The sequence below is a fragment of the Cladophialophora yegresii genome, assembly GCF_000585515.1.
Source record: "Cladophialophora yegresii CBS 114405 chromosome Unknown aczIN-supercont1.6, whole genome shotgun sequence".
NCBI lineage: Eukaryota > Fungi > Ascomycota > Eurotiomycetes > Chaetothyriales > Herpotrichiellaceae > Cladophialophora > Cladophialophora yegresii.
Genome location: NW_006913050.1, coordinates 2,522,212 through 2,543,657, shown reverse-complemented (window position 1 = coordinate 2,543,657; position 21,446 = coordinate 2,522,212). Strand labels below are relative to the sequence as shown.

Here is a 21,446-nt window from a genome sequence, read left to right as displayed (position 1 = left end):
AGTCAGGGAAGGGAGGACTTGTACAACACGCGAACATGAGCACATCATCACACTCCATGTCGACCGTCCTTGGATGTCGGAGAAAGGGGCTCTTGGCTCTTACTAGGTGGGATAGAATTTCATCTCACCTCTGTTGTTACTACCATAATCGGACATTGGAACTCAAAGATGCTCTGATTTGTGATTCGTGCTATAGGGCTATTCGGTGCGTATGTCGTTGATCATAGAGAGCTGAGCATGGCATATCCAGGGAAACCTACACCAGCAAAGATCCGCTTCCTGTACACATCACTCCTTTCCAGACCTTCACGGTGCTCCGTGGCCATGCGCTCATCCACTCATTGACCGTGACTGGGTAGCAAAGCCGTCTGTCCAGAGCTTCAAATGGGCACAAGTAGAGAGCTCCTGTGTCGAGGCCAGTACGCAGGACTCCCCGAGTAGGATTTTACCTATCCGTCCTCTCCTGAAATCGCCTTCACTCACCCTCTGAATCAGAGTCCAGCGCCACTGCCACTTTCACTCTATCCTTGTCCCATTCCCTCACTAACCTGCCACTCTTCGCTCGAATGGCGCCCGCCCTCCCCTTCGTTCGGCCGCCTCTCTTTTCAAAGTCCTCCATACCCAACCTTGCATCGTTGAGATCGTTCTCAAACTCTTTCCAGAAGGTATCAATAACGCCTGTCTCTTCCATGCTGTCCACAATGTTCTCCGCTTCTTTTTCACGCTTCTTCTTGTTCATTTTCTCGCGAGCGACGATCGCCTCCGCGGACAACACGCCTTGCGATTCCAGATACGCCATGAGAGACTCGTTCAGGTGATATTTCCAATGCGTTAACTTGTGGCCCATCTCGGCGTTGGCAGCGCAAAAACGACCGAGGAAGAAGCGTGTGTTCGACGAGGCGATCGAATGACCCGCATCGTCATAAGTAATATTATCATTCTTGTCAGCTCTTGCCTCGTCCTCTTCCTCCTTCTCACCCTCTTCATCATCCGAGTCATCGACAGGTTCCAATGTCTTCCTGTAGTAGGGCTCGCCACTGAAGACAAATTCGTACCGAGCCGGGTTGTTCGTCCGATTGCAAGCATCACACGTGCGCATGTGGTCTTCGTCTTCGCCTGGGAGTGCTACTACCCTCATGTACGGCCTGGCCAAGATCGTGTGCTTGAACTCGTTTCCCCACGCAGAAGAGATCAATCTGCTTCCTGCTTGGGCCCGCACTTGGTCATCTACTCGACTAAAAGCCAAGTTGTAGACAGGGTCTTCCCGGTTGAACGCCGGCGCAATTTTGTTCTTCACCATCCACTCGATTATGTGAATGAACAATTCCTTTGGCTTCTTAGACGCGAAAGAAGTGAACTGCAGAGGGATGTCCTGATGTGGTCGACCATGCCTGCCTTCGTTATCGTATTCAATGAAATCGTCTTCGTCCACGTCGTGCTCCACTTCTCGGTCGTGTACGTCCAAGTCTATTACACTTGTGTCCGACTGCTCATCGGCCAGGTCATCATGTGGCTCGCCGATCAAATCGATGTCAGCAGCCTCCGCAGTTTCATCGCTTTCGTCGTCATCTGAGTCAGCAATGCGAGTAATCTTCGCGCCCGCTCGTCTTCGTTTCAGAAGGTCAAAGTGCTCCCTTGTTTTGTCTCTCTCAGTAGTCACCGGGCCGCCTCTCGTCCGGCGCGCTTCGGTGTGCGGGATCTGCTGGCCTGAGTCTTGCAGATCCTGGAGATCTTCGTCAAGCTCGTCCTGCTCCTGTCGGGTCCGCCTGCGGCGTTTAGATGAAGATTTGGGCATTGATGAATGCGGACGGGATCTGACAGCGGGATGCACGCCGTCGTCCTCGCTTTCATCTTCAGAAGAGACATATTCAACCTCATCATCGCTCACGACAAAAACATCACCTCTAGGCTTGCCTTTCTTCGGTGTTTTCGTCCTGGGATGCTCCTCGTCTGCAGAAGCCGTCAATTGGTCGTCGTTAACGACAAAAGGATCGTCCATGTCTACTCTTGATTTCCTCCGGGGGGCAGGTTTCGTTACCATGACCACATCGTCGTCACTTGATTCTGGCGATCCAATATCGGACAATGTCGGCTGTCTATTGGCGGAAGAGAGGACGGGAGGCGAGGCGTGTCCGTGGGAAGACTCTGAAATGGTGGTGCGTGCCGTGCGGGCTGACAATCCCCGTCGCAGCCTACCGGAGCTCCTTCTCGGTGGTGAGCTTTGCAGTTCGTCGGATACGTCTTCATCCGCGATCAATGTCCTTGATCTCAGTGGAGAGGACGAGCCCTGATGCAACCGCGTAGATCGTCGCGATGGCATTGATGTAGGCGTTTGAACAACCGGTAAGGCATTGGAAACCTTGCGTCTCTTCTGAGCTGGCGTTACCAAATCGTCTTCATCGGAGTCACTTGCCAACCGCATGTGAGAGACGCGATCGTGGGTGAGCGAGGATGGGAAAGAGGCATGCGGAGACATTTGACCAGCCCCTGAGAATGATCAGCCTGTTATCCCCAGTGCAAGTACGCTACCATACCTTGAGTGTCACCTTCAGCCTGGGAAGAAGGCTTGGGGCTGAGTAAAGATACTGGCTCTGGCGACCGCCCATGGGCTGCCCGAGCTGGATCTTTTGCACCTTCGAAGGCTATACCAGCCAGTCGATCTTGCACGGCGGCGCTGTAGTTCTCTTTCGCGGGCGATGACGAGGGCAGAGGCGAGAACTGCAGCCTCATCTGCTTCTTCTGTTCACGGAATGGACGTTTAGGAGCCCCAACTCTGGAGGACCTTGCCATGCTGCAAGATTGGGGAGATGCCAAAGTATCGTACCATCAGGGGAATAAGACTGGCACTCGTGATCGGCTAAAGGTCTTTGACGGAGGTCGATAAAGAAAGATGCGTTGTTAGTGAACGGCAGCTGGACATGTCTACGCAGTAACTACGGAGGAATCCGAGGCTGAAATGGAGGCGGGGAGAAAGCGCGTTCAGGCGGATTCGCGCTGCCACGTGACAGGAAACTGAGGTAAGCGTGGCGGTAGCTGCTTCAGCCACACGCACACCCAGCGAGATTTAGAGCTAACATCTAAGTGGTGGAAAATGATCCGTATCAAGCCTTGCGATTCCATCGACGTTAAACGTCATCTGGTAGATAGTCCACAGTACCACAGTACGGAAGATTTTCCAGTCCCCCGATCGGCTGCGGAGTCTTCCTGGCCTGATCGCGATGAACCTTGGCCTAAGGCAGGCGATGACGACCACTCTCCACACCTCGCGGCCACGAAATGTTCATAGGTCACTCATGGGGAGCACTAAGTGACTTGATGGTTGAGCTCGTGATGACAGTGGCTTGATCTCGAAAGTGAGTCCGGGCACGCTCGCAGCGAGGTGGTACAGTGGTGACATCGAATCGGGTGATTCGACGACTTTCGGTCTGCACCTTCGCTTGGCGTACACAATAGACCCGATCGTACTATGAGCTACGAGCTACGAGTAAAGTACAGGTACAAGTCCTCATGCTCAGCTTAGCGGCTGGGGGCCAGCGACAGAATATCAAAACGAGAACGTAAGAACTAAATGAGGTCTCGACAGTCGCTTTGTTTGGGCTACCCTCAGGTGGATTCCTCGCTCGCTTACTCCGTAGTCTGGCTCAAAATGAAGACCATCTGAGGATCGGACGGTTTGCAAGAATTGCAAACAGGCTTGCAACACTCGAGAGCGACGACAAAGCTCAAGGAACGCAGTACTGTGGTAGGCGTGAAAAGCAGCCGCTGGATGGTGCTAGAGCAGGCAAACCCCGTTCTTGTGGCTGGTGATGTCATGGTTGGCTTTGTTTCTCCTCCGCGATCAACTTCGGAAGCGGGCTCCACCTTAATTCGTTCAGCTGGTCCCTTTCGGCCTGTTGTCGACATGGCGCTTGGCTTGTTCGACTGGAGGCAAGCCACACTCTGTGCCGATCCCTGGTTGATTCCAGCGAGATCATGGTTAGATCCTTCCCAAACTTGGAACAAACAGCACCATGTGCGCGTGCTTCGGTGACGCCTGGTGCCACCGGTTTCCCAGTGAGCGGTCAGTGAGGTAATGCAACACGGGCCTCTGCCGCCTTCACTCATGACTACATCACTTCTCCTCTTCTCTGCCCTGTTCTTCTGGCTTTCATATTATCCTCACACAAAACTCATCGCATCTTCCCGACCACGTCCACACCTTCACACAAACTCGAAGACTACCCCAGTATTGCAACTGCGCCAGCGTCCGCAGTTTCTTTTTCCCTTGCTATCGTTGTGATACCCATTTCGCATAGTTTTCCATTGGTCCACCTTCATCATGGCGACGGTCAATCGTCCTACCGACAACGCCGTCAAGGAGAAGGACATCAATTCGAAGCTCCAGCTCTACGGCATTTTCCAAGCCTTCTCCAACGGCAAGGTCCCTTCGAACAAGCAAATCGATGTTGCCCTGAACAGCGCCATCACCTCTAAATTCCTCTCCTCACCGTCTTCGAAGCTCTCAAGCGAGGGTCGCGAGCTCGTCGGTGACTTGAGAGAGGTCATTCGCCAAGCTCAGCGACTTCTCTTGTCGAAGAACGACGGAAACCTGCTTCAGGAATTCATTTGGGACACCCAGAACCTTGACGCCACTAACACCAGCCTCCCCAATGCCCCCACGGACAAGGACACCGCCCGGCAACACGGTGATCAAGCTCTTGACGGCCTCAAGACACTTGGCAGACTTGTTCTCTCCAATGGCCAGTTCCGCAAACTCCTCAGCGATGCCGTCACCCTCATGCGCGATGTCGCTGGTGACGCCGCTCAGAATGTCGCCGGCAAAGTCAACCCGTCTGAAGATCGGCTGAACCAGATTGACGACCCGGCTGAAGATAACACCTGGCATGACGTTCCCGACTTGTCGCGGGAGAACATTCGGAACCAGGCACGTGACACCTTCAACAAGAACTCGCCCCTCAGCCGCGATGACATGAGGGAAGCCGCCAACCAAGGCGCAGATACCGCCCAGCAACACCCAAGCCAGGACAACCGTGAAGCTGGCGTCTCAGGCTTGCAGAATGCTGCAGATCACCTACAGTCTCGTGCAGACCAAAATGTTCCAGACGAGCGCAAGGAAGACGCAAAGAAAGCCAAGAATGCGACGGCTCAAAAAACGAAGAACTATGCCAACAAGAAATTCCCGCAAGAGCGTCGTGACCAGACCATCTGGCGTCTAAAGAAGATGGTGGTTGAGATCCAAGGCCATTCAGACTGTACGTCGTCTCCTCGGGTTTGAGTGGAGATAGAAGCTAACAACTTTCAGATCGCCAAGCTATCGATACCTTGCTCTCTCTCGCAGAAGAGTACGGCGGTCACGCCAACAACTTGACCTCGCAATCTGCTGGGACTGTCAAAGGTGCTCATGGAGATAATCGTTTGCAAAGTGCAGAGGCTAACTTGAAGGTTTGTATAGCTGCCATTCGCGATAACAAAGACGCGCTAACCAAGTTCAAGACTCTCATTGAACGCTTCGCCAACTATACCAGCACTGATGACTTCTTCGATGCATTGAATACTATTTACCGCGATGCCGATCGTGACCCAGAACTCAAGGATTGGTTCAAGGCTGTCGACCGATATATTCGCAAGTGCCTTCAGGAGCAGGGATACATTCTTCAGGATGAAGCCACCGATGAGTACAATCGTCTGCATGATAAGGGCCGTTTCCTCCTCCGCGACCGCTACCGAGACCACACCGATCGTATCCTCGATGAGATCAAGTTCCTCGCGGATCAGTTCGACCAGGATCCGCAGAACAAGGCTTTCGGAGACGCTGTGCAGAAGCTATTCTTGGATCTTGGCAATGATGAGAATGGCAAGGCCACCTTCAAGCCTCACCTGGTCAAGGATATCACAGAGGTCATCATCCCCGAGATCTTCGAGAACACTCGCTACATCCCCATTCCCAGGATTGAGGTCTCGGACCCCATGATTGATGCTGTCGTCGAAAACCTCGTCATCGAAAGTGATAACCTGTTCCCCAATGTACTCGAGTTCGGAAGTGACAACTACTTCCGCATGGGGCGCAAGGGAGTCTCCAACAAGAGGGATAACAAGGTCACCATTGCAGGCTCTGGTGTCCAGATGGACCTTCGAGACGTTGCCTACTACATCAAGAGGAAGCAAGGATTCCCGTCCATCACTGACAAGGGTGTCATGGACATCTTCCTCGGCGGCGAGGGTTTCAGCTTCAAAATCTCTGCTCGCAATGCGACCGCTAGCGACCGCACCCATTTCGTCGCTGTGGACAAAGTCGACGTCACGATTAAGAATCTGAGTGTGAAGATCAAGCAGTCCAACCACAAGCTGTTGTTCACCATTGCCAAGCCATTGTTGCTTAAGGTCATGAAGCCGGTCATTCAGAAAGTTCTCGAAAAGCAGATCAGAGATACCTTCACCAAAGCTGACGCTTTTGCTTATAGCGTGCACCAAGATGTGGAACGCAGCAAGCAGGCGGCGAAGGACGATCCTGAGAATGCACCGAATGTTTGGCAATCTTACCTCAACTCCTACCAAAAGAAGATGACCGAGAAGAAGGAGAAGGCTAAGGACAAGGCTTCGAAGACCAACGTCAATGTCGCAGTCACCAAGGAAGATTCCATGTTCAAACATATCAACCTGCCTGGTGGTGTTTCAACCAAGGCTACCGAGTACAAGGAATTGGCTCGCAAGGGCGACCGATGGGAATCTCCTATCTTCAGTATTGGTAGTGCCAAGGAGTCTTCCGACCTCCCCAAACCCGGCAAAGTCACCAGGAAGCCCCATGATACGGCCGCGGGCAGAATTCGCGGAGGCAATCACCCCAACACCGGTGATGACATGTCGGCTGTTTCTGGCACAACCGCAGCGAGCAACCCGATGTCCGCCGCCAATCCCAGCCATGCTACAGCTGGTTTCAGCAATCAGGTTGACCAGGCTTTCGGCAGCTCGGGTGGTAACAGCGGCACCGCTAACTTGAGCAAGCCCAACCCCAGTGGCACCTACTACGACGGAGTGACCCAGTAAGGTCGGAAAGAATAACAGATATGTTTTCTTGCTTGACGGTCAATTGCTTGCATCGATACCCTTTCCTTCAACGAGTTTAATCCTGGAGTGGTTTACAGTGTGGTGGGGTGGAGGATATTACGATGGCTGCCGACCTCACGAGTCCCTTTTCTCGTGGCACAAAATTCTTGCATCCCCAGGCTGTGTGCCCCTGTAAGCAGAACCGAGAATACTTAGATAGTCGACTGTAGGGCTAGTAGGCAGATAGTAATCACGCATCCACGACACCTGCATGGTTTTGTCAATAGTTGAATGTTCCAAATGGTTGTAGAAGTTTATGATGGGTTGTACGATCATTGGACGCTCTGATCAATCTCTTCCGCTTGGTTACGTAATTATCCGCGAAGTGCAAAATATGAGAGAAATACGGACGAGTGTAGGGTCATTAGGCGCGCGTCACGTCACGCGTAAAGATCAATTCAGCCACCTCCACTAGCCACCATTGTCACCAACCCACCACCACTACTAGCGGTATCACACGCTGTTTTCTGCGACTTTCGATGCATTCAGCGTTTGTGTCATTCAGCGTTTTTCTCTTCGTACTTCTTCTGGGGTAAGCAAGCGGTCACTGGATCCCTGAACCGGTCAGTCATGCCCATCGTTAGACCTAGGGCACCTGAATACCCTAGACCAGTTTCACCAATCTGCGCCGACGAAATTCCTATTTGCAAGGACACAGTCGTGATCTTTGATAAGGATGGTGGGATTGAAGAGAGCGAGGAGCAGAGAGCGGCGAAGCGACGACGGATCGAGGCGCACGCGACGGCGTACCTGCGTGGACAGCCTGTGTTCATTCTTACGGCTGGACTGAGAGGTCCGTTTGGCGACGGATGGCAAAATCCTTGGTCCAAACAGAAAGTCACCCGTATCGATGAACGTACAACCAGTCAAGCGAGATCTGAGCAGTTCACCAACCCTACCAATCTGACGGATCGGGCTTCACCAACATCGGCAGGGAAGCAAGAGGGTCAGGCGGCCGCCAAAGCAGATATATACCCCACAGGGCAAAAGAAGGACCCTCACGAAAATAACCGAGGGTTGATGCTGAGCTGTACAGGAAAGCGAAGAACTCCAGATATTTCTGTTTCTGACGAGGAGCTCGCCTCCAGGGACCCCAAGGTCGAAGACTGGTTGAAGACAAACGAAGCATACAAGGCAGCAGTTGGTTTACATCCTGAGCCTACGCCGCCATCACCGAGCGAAAGAAAAGTGAACCAAGGAGACAATTCTCGGCCTTTTACGGGCCCCGGCGCTCGGTCCGGTGCAGTTATTACTAGCTCCAATTACAGTTACCTCCCTCGTCCCCCTATATCGCCTTCAAAACCGGTCAAGCAGCACTTAACAAGCTCGCCGTCTTCTACGAAGTCGCGAACTGGGCCGCCTGACGAAAAGGCAACACATTCCCCCAGTTCACCTTCGAAACAAAGGCTACGTCAAACACCACTCCTGCAACGTGACAGCAATGCAAAACCAGCCTGGACAGACCAATCTAGAGCGGAATACGCAATCTTACGGTCGAAGCGTACGACAGATCAGCCTACAACGGCTGTCACGGATTCAGACTCTGCTCCTGCTGGTCGAGCCGATGCGCAGGGGCCATGTCGACACATACCCGGACTTTCGCCATCTGAGGCTCGCGACGAGAGTTCTTTGAAAGGCGTGGCAGACGTCCATCCCGCCTCCAGCGACGCTTCGGCCCCTCTGAAGACAGCACAAGAAATGCCTCTACCAGGGCCCCAAGAGGTCGGACCTCCTTCTTTGGAGAAGGAGGCAACGGGGTCAAGTATAATGGCCGAGCTTCCGTCAGCTCAGCTCCCCGAAGCTCCCATTCTACCTTCGCTACCTTCCAATTTCTCAAGTCACGATCAAATGCTTCGTGACAGCTCCCATCATGGCGGGCCAGCGTCTGGTCTGGCGGGCAATCATGACAACCCGACTGATCTAGTGCACCCCTCAGACGATTCTGGACATATTGATAAACACAATGCTGCGATGCCTGACCCACAAGCTCTGTCCGAGCCACAAGTCGAAGATGAAGACGCTTCCATCCACTCCCCACAGGAGATAACCAAAGGCATTGTGGATCCACTGCTGGTATCAGACGACCCAACAGCTCCCACTAAAACTTTGCGAGCGGTATCCGGCGCTGCCTGGGAAGCAATGCCTTCCGCCGCCGCAAAGAAGACGGGTGCATCAAAAAGCAGGAAACGACACGTCTTTGTAGTTGAAGAGAAGTCGTCAAGATCTATCAAGTCAGCTTTGAAAGTTTCGAAAGCTACTCCTCCGAGTCAAGAAGATACGGGCATTTCCAAAACAGTATTTGAGTACGGTGATGATCTGCAACTGGACAAGAACGAAGGTCACAAATCGCTTCCGCAGGATGACACATTCCCAAGGACGGCCCGGGCAGCGTTGTCGCGGAGTATTCTTAAGGCTTCCTCGCAACACTCCACAGGAGTATCTGCCTCGAACAATATTAGCTCGGCATCGACGAAGCAACATGCGCAAAAACAACGAATGCTCGGTCTGATCGAGAACGACGACTTCGATCTAGACGGCGCGATAGATGACCTGGGATCATTCTTAGACACATGGGACGCCGAGAAGCACGAAGCGGGAGTTTCGTGAGGCTGAAGTTTTGTGTTTCGCGGACGGTCGACTGTAGAGTTGGAAAGTGATCATGGTTGCGTTGTATATGTAACTACACAAGACTCTGCATTTACTGTAGTATGGTAAACAGCATGTGAGCGTTGAATGAGCACGAAGTAACAGGGGAGTGACGCCACGCCATCTCAGATCCGAAGCCCGTCCGCCTCTCAGCCGGTCTTCGGCTCTTGGTTCGACCGAACTGGTTTCCTTCCGATAGCCGCATCCTCGATGGATAGTTAATCAAGTGTTTCCTTCTTGCGGTGCATGAGTTGCTCAGCCATCGACTACGCTTGTTCCAATGATCGAGAAGACATTGTCAATGTGACTGACGCCATATCACAACCCATGCATTGAAAGCCCCTCGTCACCCGCAGGCGCGGGCAGAGACATCTCGAAGACATGGTCACGGTCGAATCAACGGCGGCACAGGCGGCCTCTTCACTCACCCAGGCGCAGGGACCGATAACTGCCTCCCCTTCACTTTTGAATCTGACAGCCTTCAAGACAGCCGCGGCAGATGTGACCTCGTCGTTTAGTCTGCCAACTGCCGAACAGCTCCTTTGCTTCCCACTCCGGTTCGCTTCGCTGATTGACCGGGCAGTTCTTTTCATATGGCACCAGGTATTCGTGGAGGGCTTGGGCATTAACATCTTCACAAGAGGAGGCCCGCCGCTGGCTGAGGGTGCTGCAGGAGGACAAGTCATGGCAGAAGCTGCGGCGCAAGCAGTCGGCGAAGCAGGCGCAGAGAGCTGGGCGGCCTTCTTTGCAGAGGCTTTTCAGGCGAGCACATTCAAGTCATACTGGGGCATGCTGCACTATCTGACGTCGAGATGGGCCTTCACATGCTTTGCCATGGTATGAAAGTCTCACAAGTGTTTGGACTCACCTGCTGACCATGACAGGCGCTCATCCTTAATCGCATTGGGGTCTATGGCGCTTCCCGCCAACGCATCCAGCTGACCTGGACGAAGAGGCTAGCTTTGCGAATACTACCCATTCTACTTTTCGCCAGCCAGATCCACTCGCTTCTCCAGGCTATCCGATGCCAAACGTCTCCGGACTACTCACTGTACCGACATGGAGACAATAACAAATACAGCCTGCTAGACTGGTCCACGGACGGCGGGCGCCTTCACACTTTTACATCGACGCTACTCTTCCAGTCCACAGATGCAGATGCCTGTGCAGCAGTTGGGATGAGCAGACCGAGCCCAGACGTTCGGGCGCCATATGGGTCCTTCTCGCTTCTCTGGCCTTCGTTCCTGCGTCTGAGTTTGTCTCATGTTGTCGACAGCCTCTCTTGCTCGCTGCAACAGATCCCGACCATGACGGAAGTGGGCATGTCGGTCTTCGAGCATTCACTGGCGTTCGCCGAAGCCGAGACGATGATCTCCCACACTCTGGGGCTTGGCTATTTTAACACCGTCAAGGCCTCGAGCAGTAGCAACACGACCGCCTCAGGATTCTCACAAGCAGACTCCTCCCCTACGATACCGGCCTCGGGCACTATACTGGCACTCGCGGATGCTACCGCGGCCCTCACAGGTCCCCACATCCTGGATCGAGTCAACGTGCCAGTCGAAGTTCTCTTGGTCACTCTGCTATCATGCTGCAACTCCTTATCGTCTCACGTAATTGCTGTCCTGGGCAAACAACGTCAATGGCGCCTCGTCAATACTGCAGTTTGGGGAATGGCCTTCATGGGTTCTTTTGTATGGGGCTTGTTTACCACGAGTGTCATGGTCCGAAGTGGAGAGAACGGCGACAACCGCCCTGTCAGCAGCCTCCTGCATTTCCCTACGGTTGCTATTGTTGGCTTCCTCCCCCATATGGCGATACTGGTTGGCGTTGCAGTTTGTCTGGTCATTTACCTCATTGCGCTCACCTTGACTGCGATATCCCTGGGGACCAACCCACACATTCCGCAACCAACGAGCCTCAAGGAACGTTTCGCCATAGCTCACGACAACCTTCAAGCCGCAGTCCAGACCCGTGGCATCAACATCCGCTGGTACGAGGACTTTTATACAGCACTTCTTCGTGTTGGGTTTGCCGCACTGACTGCCGCGTCCGAAGCGGTCTTCTTGAATGAAGGCCGGGCCGTCGAAGTTCGACAGTTCACTTGGCTGGAGGAAGATCGACTCGACGAGTTTGACTCGGCAATGCGTGAAAAGGGTCCCTTTCAAGGTGCCGGCACCCTTCAGAATGGGCAGCAGTTTCAAATCCTGGAAGAATACGGCTTGCCACCTTCGAGTCCCGGAGGGACTGACAAAGGAGGTGTTTGGGAGTCCGGCTTTGGCAAGGAACGGAAATTCGACAAAAAGGAAAACGAATTGGAAGGGAAAGATTCTTTCGTATACCCTACCCCGCGCAATGGAGGCGTTGGGGCTGTACAACGGACGACAAGGTTCTACTTGCTTATGATTTACCTTCGGGGTATCATGTTTTTAACGGCTGGATACATCGGATTTGGGTTTGGTGTTTTGTTGGACACGATTGGCATCACGGCGCGGCCTCGCTGGCTGAGACGCCTGGTCGGCAGGTCATTGAAAAAGATGAATGCCGAGCGCAATACGACCATCACAGGGACTCTTGACTTTTGGGTCCTAAGGGAAGATGGCAAGCTCACGATACCCCGAACTGACGAAGTCGATATTGAGCCGGAAATGAGGAGGCGGCTGATGACCGAGTTCTCCGGACAGAGAATTGATGAACTTCTCGACGCCAAGCTGTACGACTGGTGGAAATCCGGTGGCTGGTTTGGCACCAAAGACGAGAGCGGCGAGTACCAGCCGTCACATGCAGACGATCTTGATGATGTTACGAGCGTGGTTTCGATGTCCACCGACGCGAGCAGCAGCAGCAGCGTCCACGAAGACGAATGGGAATCAGAGCCCGAGGGTACGAGAACCCCAACGCAGACATCCTCAGGGCCGATGTGGTCTTTTTCACAAATCCAGACTCGAGAGTCGACGCCAGAAACCTTCTCGGATTCACCACTCGACGCTATCACACTTGCCAGGCTTCTCAATCCCAAAGACACGGCGTCCCGGGAAGAAGCCCGGATTCTTTCATCTCACCTGCTGGCCAGTGCGTCAGCCGACTCGCCTGGGATCATGACTCGCTCCCGCTATCGTCGTGAACTCGAAGCCGAGCGGGCCAAGATCCTGCTGGCAGGACGGACCCCCCACCACCATGACCACATGGGCAAAGTTCCGGCAGTCTCCTTATATACGGAGCCGGAGGCCAAAGGCCCTCGACCACTGACACCGACCGAGGAAGCAGAAGTCCTAGAGTCCCTCATTCTCGAGCGGCGAAAGAAGCATGCGACCGCTCCTCCGTTGCGTGGCCCGACGGAGAACGATGATGACCCTTCCACACAGCTGGGTCCGCCTTGTGTGGTCTGCCAGGTCTCGTCGAGGACGATCATTGCATGGCCGTGTCGCTGTCTCTGTGTGTGCGAGGACTGCCGCGTCAGCCTGGCGCTCAACAACTTTGGAAACTGTGTGACTTGTCGGCGAGCCGTGCAGGGGTTCGTGCGGCTTTATGTGCCTTGAGGAGCTAGAGGTTCGCGAGGATTCATGTGCCATGATGAGCATTCGCTTTGCGTGGAATATGAGACGGCTAGCAGCTCATCTCTGTGACCATGTTAGAATGGTTGCGGACGTGTTACTACCACCGAGCTGACAGCTCCTGTTCTACATAGATACGAATGTCCATTGCATCGCAAATTAGGCTTCCCCGGTTGGTTTTCTGGCTTTTCTTGCCTTTGTCGCCTTTGCCGCCTTTCTTCGGTCTTATCCTTCATTACAAGATGCAGATGCCCTTGCTTGGATCGATACGTTTCCCACGGTTCATCGTCACAGCACCACTACATACTACACTTTCACCCACAATCTGTACTCGTACTTCGTCCTGATGCGTACTAGCATCCGTCTCCACAAGTCCAGGAGTAATATCCCCGTATCCCATACCGGTGTCGGCCAAGAAGACGAATCCCTTGATAGGTCGTGCCGTGTCGTCCATGGCATATCCCGTCCACATCCAGCCGCAAGCTAGAAGAACTGTTAGGGTACAGTACCATACACGGAGCGGAGCCCTCCCGCCTTAATCCGGAATCCGAGGTTATCGACTGTCCACTAAAGTAGTTTGAGAGCCCAGGGTAGAAGGCAGAAAGTACGGAGTCGCGGACGTATATCCTTCCCGGTCGTGAGAGCGACAGCGACGGTACGAGGTACAGCACATCTGCCTGCTTCTGTGTGCCCCGCCCGAGGTTCAACCTGTGGAGAAGGGCAACGTCTCCACCATACCTACTGCTATGTAAGTATCCCCGTCAGAGTACGGAGTATCTTGTACCGAGTAGAGTCCTGACCCACTCATTCCACTCCATGTGGGTTGGTTGTGCCCCTATAGATATATGACCGACTTGCCTGCCTGCCAGCCTGCCTGCCTGGTTATCGGTTAATAGGTGGCTACTTACGTCGACGGCTCTTGTGTCAAGTATGCTCCTTTGCATTTGATATCCTGCATCTTATATCAAGAATCACGAATCAGAAGTCAAGACTCATTGATCACACACCTTCAAAGAGGTTGAAATCACGTCCACAGTCCCGGCCACAGTGCTCTGCAGCGTCCGTTTACCGGCTGAGTTGCTTACTCTGACTCTGATCCCTGCGTAATTACTGCGTCCTTCGGACTCTGTGGGACCTCCCGTGTTCGTCTGTCTGTCTACGTACGATACGTATCTCGCCATGGCACCCCCCTTCCGCGCCGACCAGGTGGGATCCCTCCTCCGGCCAAAATCGCTTGTCGAGGCACGCCGTAGGGCTCTCCTCCCGCGTGATAATCTCCGGGCGGGGTCTCGGGCTGGCGAGAGCCAAGGCGAGGACAAAGGCGAAGACGGAGTCAAGCACGAAAACGACATTCCCACCGGACATGCTCAAGTCCAAAATACTGGCGATGCCGACGCCGACCCCGAGACCCTCCTCAAAAGGGAACAAGACCACGCCATCAAGGCCGTGGTGTCGGACCAACTCTCCCGGGGCATCCTCCCCATCACGACGGGCGAATACGAACGCAGCATCTTCTACGGCAACTTCTTCGAGTCCCTCGCCGGTTTCGAGATGCGGTACACCCCTCTGGAGCACTTCCGGGCGGGGTTTCCCACGAACCGCCCCCTGCTGGAGTGGGGCGTCAAGGGCCGTGATGCGGGATTTCCGACGGCGAACCCCGTGCGGCATGCCAAGTCGGCATACCTGGACGACTGGCTGTTCTTGAGAAGTCTGTTACCCGCGGACAGGTGGGGGGATTGCAAAATGACGGTCCCGCCGCCGGGGTGGTGGCATGTGCAATTGAAGGAGCCGTTCGACAAGGACCTGTACGGCAGTGATGAAGCGTTGTTGGGCGATCTGAGCGCGGCGCTCCGCCGGGAGATCCGCACGCTGTATGATGCCGGTTTGCGCGTCGTGCAGGTCGATGACCCGAATTTGAGTTTCTTTTGCGAGTGAGTTGCGCCCTGCTGCTGCGAATGCTGCTGTTGTTGCTTTCGCTTGGGCTCCTCCTTCGTCTTTCCCGCGGAAGAGAGGTGCCACACAATGACTAACTGACGACTTTCGCAGCGAGGAATGGATCGCGACGTGCAAAGCCGAGAACGTCGATCTCGACCGTCTGTTAGAATTATACATCAAGTCGCACACCGACGCCGTGGCACACTTACCACCCGACTTGACGGTGGGGATACACATTTGCAGAGGCAATTTCCCCAACGGGGTCGGCCTCGCGAGCGGGAGTTACGAGCGCATCGCCCAGAAGATCTTCACCGAGACGCCTTACAGTGTGTTTTATCTGGAGTTCGACTCGCCCCGGGCCGGTGACTTCACGCCCTTGAAATACCTGCCTCGCGAAAAAGCCGTGGTGCTGGGCGTCGTGACGACCAAGTCGGCCGAGATGGAAAGTCTCGAAGCCTTGAAGGATCGCGTGTATCAGGCCGCGGACGTGATTGCGGAGGGTCAGGGCGGGGGCCGTACGCGCGAGGATGCGCTGAGGGACAATTTGGCCGTGAGCCCGCAGTGTGGGTTTGCGAGTGATCATTCCGAGGGCGGCGTGGGCATGACAAGGGAGACCATGTGGGAGAAGTTGGACTTGGTGAAGAGGCTGGCGGAGGAGATCTGGCCGGGCTGGAGTACGAGGTGAGTGGGGAGTGTAGTGGCCGGCCACGGCCTTGCGTATGTCAGAGGGTAGGAGAAGGTTGTCGAAGCTACATACAGTAAAGATGTGCTGTACTGAGGACAAGCTTGAGGTCTGAAAGCCATGCAGCGATGCAGCACCGTGCCCTGGTCAAGGGCTTTGAGCATGTCTCTTTCCTTTGCCTCAGCGCAGGTTCCTGCCTCGAGAGTCACGAGCCGCTGTTAGGCGAGGCAACCGAATCTCAACGAGTATGGGCTTATCCTTCGGGGTAGGTCTTTGGGATAGGGCTTTCCAAACTTTCTCCAGAGGGATAGCAGTCCAAACGCCTAGGTACCTATTTCGAACTCCGGATATTAGCAGGGGTTCTCTTCCATGCTTGGTATCTTGTTCGCGGTCCATATTTAAGCAGCTCGGCCGAGTGCTTCATTATTGCAAAGTCCAAGCAGCAGCGGAGCCATTCTGATTACGTGGCGTCCAGCTCTTCCAAGACAACTCTGTATGCCCAAGGATGTTCCGACCATCTCGTGTACGTCCGGGGATGTGATCGAACGGGTTGGCTTACGCAGAGGGCCTGGCAGGAAGCTGGACGTAGACCATCATGTTGTGATCGATGGTGTCCCGTTGCGGAGTTGCTGAAGTTGTCGTCTGGTCCGTTTGGCGAAAGACATCGCTGGGACATGGTACTGCTGGTGACGAAGAGACGGTGGAACTCCTCGTACTGCACCACCACTGTTGATCCTACCAAATGGGTAGATACCGGGTCTGGCAGTATTCCAGCACCAGTACCGACACCAACCCAATCATCTTTCTTCACGACCTCTTCACCTAAAAGAGTGTAGTCACCAACTTTCTGTCAACAATTTCCTCGCTGGTTGAGATCAAACTAGCACCGGGCTAGAAGGCGTGCCAGTGACGAGTTGTGTCGACCACACCCACCATTCGAATCCCAGCGACAGCAATCTCGCCAACACCCGTGTTGTACCGTCCCATAACCAACAATAAATCCGTTCGCCTACTTGACAGGATCAGTCAAATCGGCGGCTTCAAAATGATGCCGCGAGATGGGAGTAGACCGGCTGGTCCGCCAAAACCACCGGATATAGCCCAATCTAACAACGAGCTGCTGTTATAACATGAAACTCTCGCTACAATGCCCTATTCGAGCAGGGGCTGTAGTGGAGTTTTTGTTCTTGCGTGGACTAAGCTTCCGTGCTTGTCTTGTTGTGGGCGAGAGTGTTATTCGTTAAAGGGGTGCTAAACATCTTTCTCGGTGGGTATTAGACTTGCATATAAAGTAGGTATTCCACGGACTCCTCGGGTGCTGGGGACTGGCGCGACATTAAGTAGCGCGACATTCTATTCTTGTTGTATCCCTGGTTTAGGAGAGTATAAATGAGCTCTTGCTAGCTTTCACCATCGGACAGGCGAGATATTGAAACATGAAGCGACGTCGCACGTGCAGGAGGATAGTTAGTCCGTCTTGGAGTATTGCCGGTGTCACAACTGTTCATGCCCGTGAGTTCCAGGGCAGCCCTCCTGAGCTCACAGCTGAAATCGGCCTCATCTCACGTTCCATAGGGCTGAAATTGCGACCGACGGCAGTAATCACCCATCTTCGTATGACGGGAGCATGGCGGCCTCTCGCTCTGTCCACGCTCGCAGAGCAGGTCCGTCCATGTTCACAAACCAGAGATACTCCAACATGGAAGTCTTGAGCTCAGCAAATGTTTCAATCCCAAGAGCCTGGCTTCGCCAGTGCAACTGCTCGACAAACCAGGTGCGGTTTCTCGTCCATGTGGATCCGATACTCCCTAGGAGGAGAGCCCAAACGACCAAGCCACGATACTCATTTCGTCCTGCCCCTGGGAACAGGTCCCGGGATCTTTCAGTCAGGAGGTGCATTAACTGCTCGGCCAGCCGGGGCTTGATCCCGGAGGTATCGATTTGAGGGAAAATGACGATGTCATGGTACAGCAGCGCAGCAAGCCGCGTTATCGAGAATATCAGCCTGTCGTGAGTGTCCTGGTCATTAGTGTCCGCTGGAAGGCTCAGCAGTTGGTGATGATTTGCGCGGGCAATTCTCACGAGTCGCCGAAATGCATATGTCCTCTCACCACGTTCTCCCACGGCGCCGAACTCGACAGTGAGGGCCGCTGTACAAAGCAAACAGTCGCGGAGTCTGCCAATGTCGCCCTTCTGCGGAAGGACTAGAAACGCAGAACCCTGCCCTTCGGATGGCCCTTCGCAGACCGAGGGCGCCATATTCCTCCTGTAGTTCGTCAAGTGTGCCTCGTATTGCTTAAGAAGTGGGAAGTCCGGGGTCCTAAGGTGAGCCGAACAATTGTCCAGGCTCCATCTAGTTTGACCACATCGTTAGCATAGCACCTCCTTGCTCAACAGATACTACCCACAGCCAGATCATCTCCGCGATCCCAGCGAGTTCGACCTTATGCAATCCACCTTTCGCCCGGATGAGAGTATTCATGGCGCGGATGTGGTCGTCATGCGGAACTTTCCTCCCGTAGCCGCCCAGGAATCGGGCCTTGAATGCTGGCGAAGGAGGATGACTTTCGGGAACGATGCGATAGTCCCAGCCTGTAGCCTGGTAGGAAAGGTTGTATACCGCCATGACAAGGGCATCGGACGGTACCCCGTCGGCGCCCATGGATTGTATCATCTGTCTCACCAACCCAAGCGCCTTGGTATGGTGGAACAACCTCAGCCTGTCGAATTCGTTACTGAGCCCATGTGAATGGTACATCGCCTTTCCAAAGTCGGCCACGCTGGCGAGGTGGACATGGTAGACGGCTGGATTTTCTTGAGCAGCCAAACGCCATTCTCGTCGACCCGGGTGCACGGCTGGATTCCCCGAGACCTCGACAACACCAGGCCATAAAGTGTCGTACGCTTCCATTAGGTGGTATCAGCAGAGCACGATGCACAGCAGGAATGCAGCGGACTCGAGCAACAGAGGATATCCGCCTCAGGCGTAGGGGTAGTGACTTTACTTACCGTACTCGATGAGGTCCTGGAAAATGGTCGGATGCAGTGACGCGTCGTATGGAGAGAATGGGTCTCTTTTGTTCTGGGATAGAGCGGTCCGGAGCACGATTGGAGAGTCATGTTGTACTTCGCCGTCATCAAATGCCTTGTCTGCCGATGGGCTTCGGCCAGACGATTGAGAGTCCTTCTCCTGGCGCCAACTGCAGTGGGGCTGGGTCAACCATACGTCCGTTTAGCCTGGGATCCTTCTGCTTACTTTACTTGTCTTTTCCACCGAGCCTCTCGGGCGATGTATTTGGCTGCATGGCTTCGAGCTGCCGCGATCTGTAGGTGCTTCTCCCGGTGACTTTGACGCGAACCCGGGTTTTGCATCATGAAACATATTGGCATCGGAGCCGACGACTCTCGTCCGGATGCCATGGCAGCTGCTGGGCGCACGCTTGGCTTCTGTCCTTTCCGCGAGCCCAGAAAGCCGGAATCAGAACGGTAAAGAGTGGAAAGAGGGTGGTCGGGATATCCTTGCGTTCAAGCAATCTCCGAGTTGGGCCTCCTACAGTAAAAACCCCACTACACCTGGCAGCGACCGGCGACCTCATCGCTACCAATCAAGCTATATATAGCCAGCCCATCAGGGACAAGAACGATTTCGTAGCTGTTGCCTCGAAAAGCCGCGGCGTCGTTGTGGCATCATCCTCACAGAAGTGCAAACCCATTTCAAGCGATTATGTCAGCAATTAGCTTGTGGCGTCCACACTATTTCACCTTTGCTTGGTTGCTTCTTAGGTGCGACGGGGCTAAGGATCATTCGATCGAGCAGTCAAAAGTATTCGGGTTGATGAGCAACCGAAATTCGACGTCAAGGGCGCTTGCTTGACGACTTTTATCCACATTCCCACTCTCTATCTCGTGAGGCGCATCCGTGGGCCTAAGAACTACCTGGGCCGCCCAGTAAAGCGAATCGCCTGACAATGCTCGGTCCGATCTCGTCGTACTCGGCTTTGGTATGGCAATAACTCCTGAATTCTGGCGTCTGTCCCAGCAAACTGCCTCCAAACCAAGGTCCGTGTCTTTGTCGCTTGTGTGTCACGACTTGCACGTCTAGTCCACCGCTCTTGGCGCCACCACTGCGCGCTTCAGATGCTCTGATGCGTGCATCTACCAAGTGTCTGATATCTCGCTGCAATCTTCGACCAAAGTCCTTGTACAACGTTGAACCGCCAGACAAGACAATGTTCTTGTAGAGACCTCTCCGCACGTCGATGGGCGAGGATTGGATCACTCCGTCCACCACGGTTGGCAGGGGTGTAAGAAAGTCGGACGAGTAGATTTCGGGGTTGAAGAAGATCTCGGGAGCAAGAAATCGCTCGTAGCCCACGTCAATTGTAAGGGTCCTTCCGTTTGGTTGCGTCACAGTGTGTTTGAGGAATCGGTCAGGTTCCTTGTCGTATCGCGCAAACTCTTTAACAATGTCCGGACAGACATAGCAGTACTCTTCCTTGACCCGCTCCGCAGTCTTCAGACTGCTATCTGCTTCTCCTCTGTCTCGAAGCAGGCTTTGCACGAAATATGTGATGTCTCGCCCCGCTATCGGTATGCTTTTGATCGAGGAGCCAATGACATACCCCTCCGCGACTGGAATAATGTGGGTGACGCCGTCGCCGGAATCGATGACAGTCCCCGTCAGAGATCTATCTGTGACTTTCGAAGATGTCCACGAGGCGGCCAATGCTAGCACCGCTTGCACGGCAATGTATAGACCAGCGCAATTAAAGGATTCGAACATGATCTCGGCGGTGTTCTCACGATTCTCGGGGGGGTTCAGAGGCTGCGAATGATCAGCCTGGTCCAACCCAGCAAGGAACAACCGTAACTCACCGGCTCTGTCAGGAGGAAGTAGTGGTCTTCTGGCTCGACTCTCAGATACTTGAATATGGAATTTGACCAGAATCGTTCCATGTAGTCCCAGTTCTCGATTTGGCCATGTCGGATAGGGTAATTTATGCTGTATCCCGGGCCAGCCGATGCAGCCAATGCCTCATCTCCGATGAAAAAGTCGAGATCCTCGGTCCCCCGCTTGCCTGCCAGATTGGAGCTGGGTCCGGCACCGCCAGTAAGGTATGAAGGCTTGTTTGCAACTGCTGGTCTCCCCGAGCCTGATCCTGCTGCCCCGCCACCGGCACCTTTCATTGCAATGGCGGTAGGGAAGACGAAGGAAGGAGCGTCATTTCCGGCGAACCCTATAACAACCAGGTTAGAGGACCAGCTACGGGCTCGAAGGAAATGATCGGACCCAGCTTAGAGAACCCAGTTCCGCTGCGATACATCAGTTATCATGCTTCTCGTTGCGACCGCAGAGACACTCACTTGTCCATGACAACGGCTGGGGTTTGGGCCGCCATATTGAGGGGCCGGTTGCGCACAAACTCGAGGACAGCCGGTCACGCAGCGGGCAGGGTGGAGGGAGAAGGGTGGCTACGGTGACTTAATGCTGGTGTGAAGGAGCATCGCCGGCGGGGAGAGAAGAA

General features: G+C 54.1%; 7 protein-coding genes across 7 annotated transcripts; 4 read left to right on the top strand and 3 right to left on the bottom strand.

The window, feature by feature from the left end:
* Positions 1-475: 475 nt before the first annotated feature.
* Positions 476-2,422, bottom strand: A1O7_08947 (uncharacterized protein; the record flags this gene model as incomplete). Its single annotated transcript, XM_007762936.1, has 1 exon — positions 476-2,422. The coding sequence occupies one exon, from the start codon at positions 2,420-2,422 to the stop codon at positions 476-478; it is 1,947 nt and encodes a 648-aa protein (XP_007761126.1).
* Positions 2,423-4,318: 1,896 nt separating this feature from the next.
* On the top strand, positions 4,319-7,044 carry A1O7_08946 (uncharacterized protein; the record flags this gene model as incomplete). Its single annotated transcript, XM_007762935.1, has 3 exons — positions 4,319-5,252; positions 5,303-5,442; positions 5,494-7,044. 3 exons carry the CDS (start codon positions 4,319-4,321, stop codon positions 7,042-7,044), a joined length of 2,625 nt encoding a protein of 874 aa, XP_007761125.1.
* Positions 7,045-7,674: 630 nt separating this feature from the next.
* A1O7_08945 (uncharacterized protein) lies at positions 7,675-9,711 on the top strand (the record flags this gene model as incomplete). The annotated part of the gene is made up of 1 exon (XM_007762934.1): positions 7,675-9,711. The coding sequence occupies one exon, from the start codon at positions 7,675-7,677 to the stop codon at positions 9,709-9,711; it is 2,037 nt and encodes a 678-aa protein (XP_007761124.1).
* Positions 9,712-10,131: 420 nt separating this feature from the next.
* A1O7_08944 (uncharacterized protein) lies at positions 10,132-13,289 on the top strand (the record flags this gene model as incomplete). The annotated part of the gene is made up of 2 exons (XM_007762933.1): positions 10,132-10,587; positions 10,635-13,289. The coding sequence occupies 2 exons, from the start codon at positions 10,132-10,134 to the stop codon at positions 13,287-13,289; spliced, it is 3,111 nt and encodes a 1,036-aa protein (XP_007761123.1).
* Positions 13,290-14,483: 1,194 nt separating this feature from the next.
* Positions 14,484-15,924, top strand: A1O7_08943 (uncharacterized protein; the record flags this gene model as incomplete). Its single annotated transcript, XM_007762932.1, has 2 exons — positions 14,484-15,235; positions 15,351-15,924. 2 exons carry the CDS (start codon positions 14,484-14,486, stop codon positions 15,922-15,924), a joined length of 1,326 nt encoding a protein of 441 aa, XP_007761122.1.
* Positions 15,925-17,523: 1,599 nt separating this feature from the next.
* Positions 17,524-18,832, bottom strand: A1O7_08942 (uncharacterized protein; the record flags this gene model as incomplete). Its single annotated transcript, XM_007762931.1, has 2 exons — positions 17,524-18,274; positions 18,330-18,832. 2 exons carry the CDS (start codon positions 18,830-18,832, stop codon positions 17,524-17,526), a joined length of 1,254 nt encoding a protein of 417 aa, XP_007761121.1.
* Positions 18,833-19,846: 1,014 nt separating this feature from the next.
* Positions 19,847-21,108, bottom strand: A1O7_08941 (actin-like protein 3; the record flags this gene model as incomplete). Its single annotated transcript, XM_007762930.1, has 2 exons — positions 19,847-20,746; positions 20,797-21,108. The coding sequence occupies 2 exons, from the start codon at positions 21,106-21,108 to the stop codon at positions 19,847-19,849; spliced, it is 1,212 nt and encodes a 403-aa protein (XP_007761120.1).
* Between the last annotated feature and the right edge of the window lie 338 nt (positions 21,109-21,446).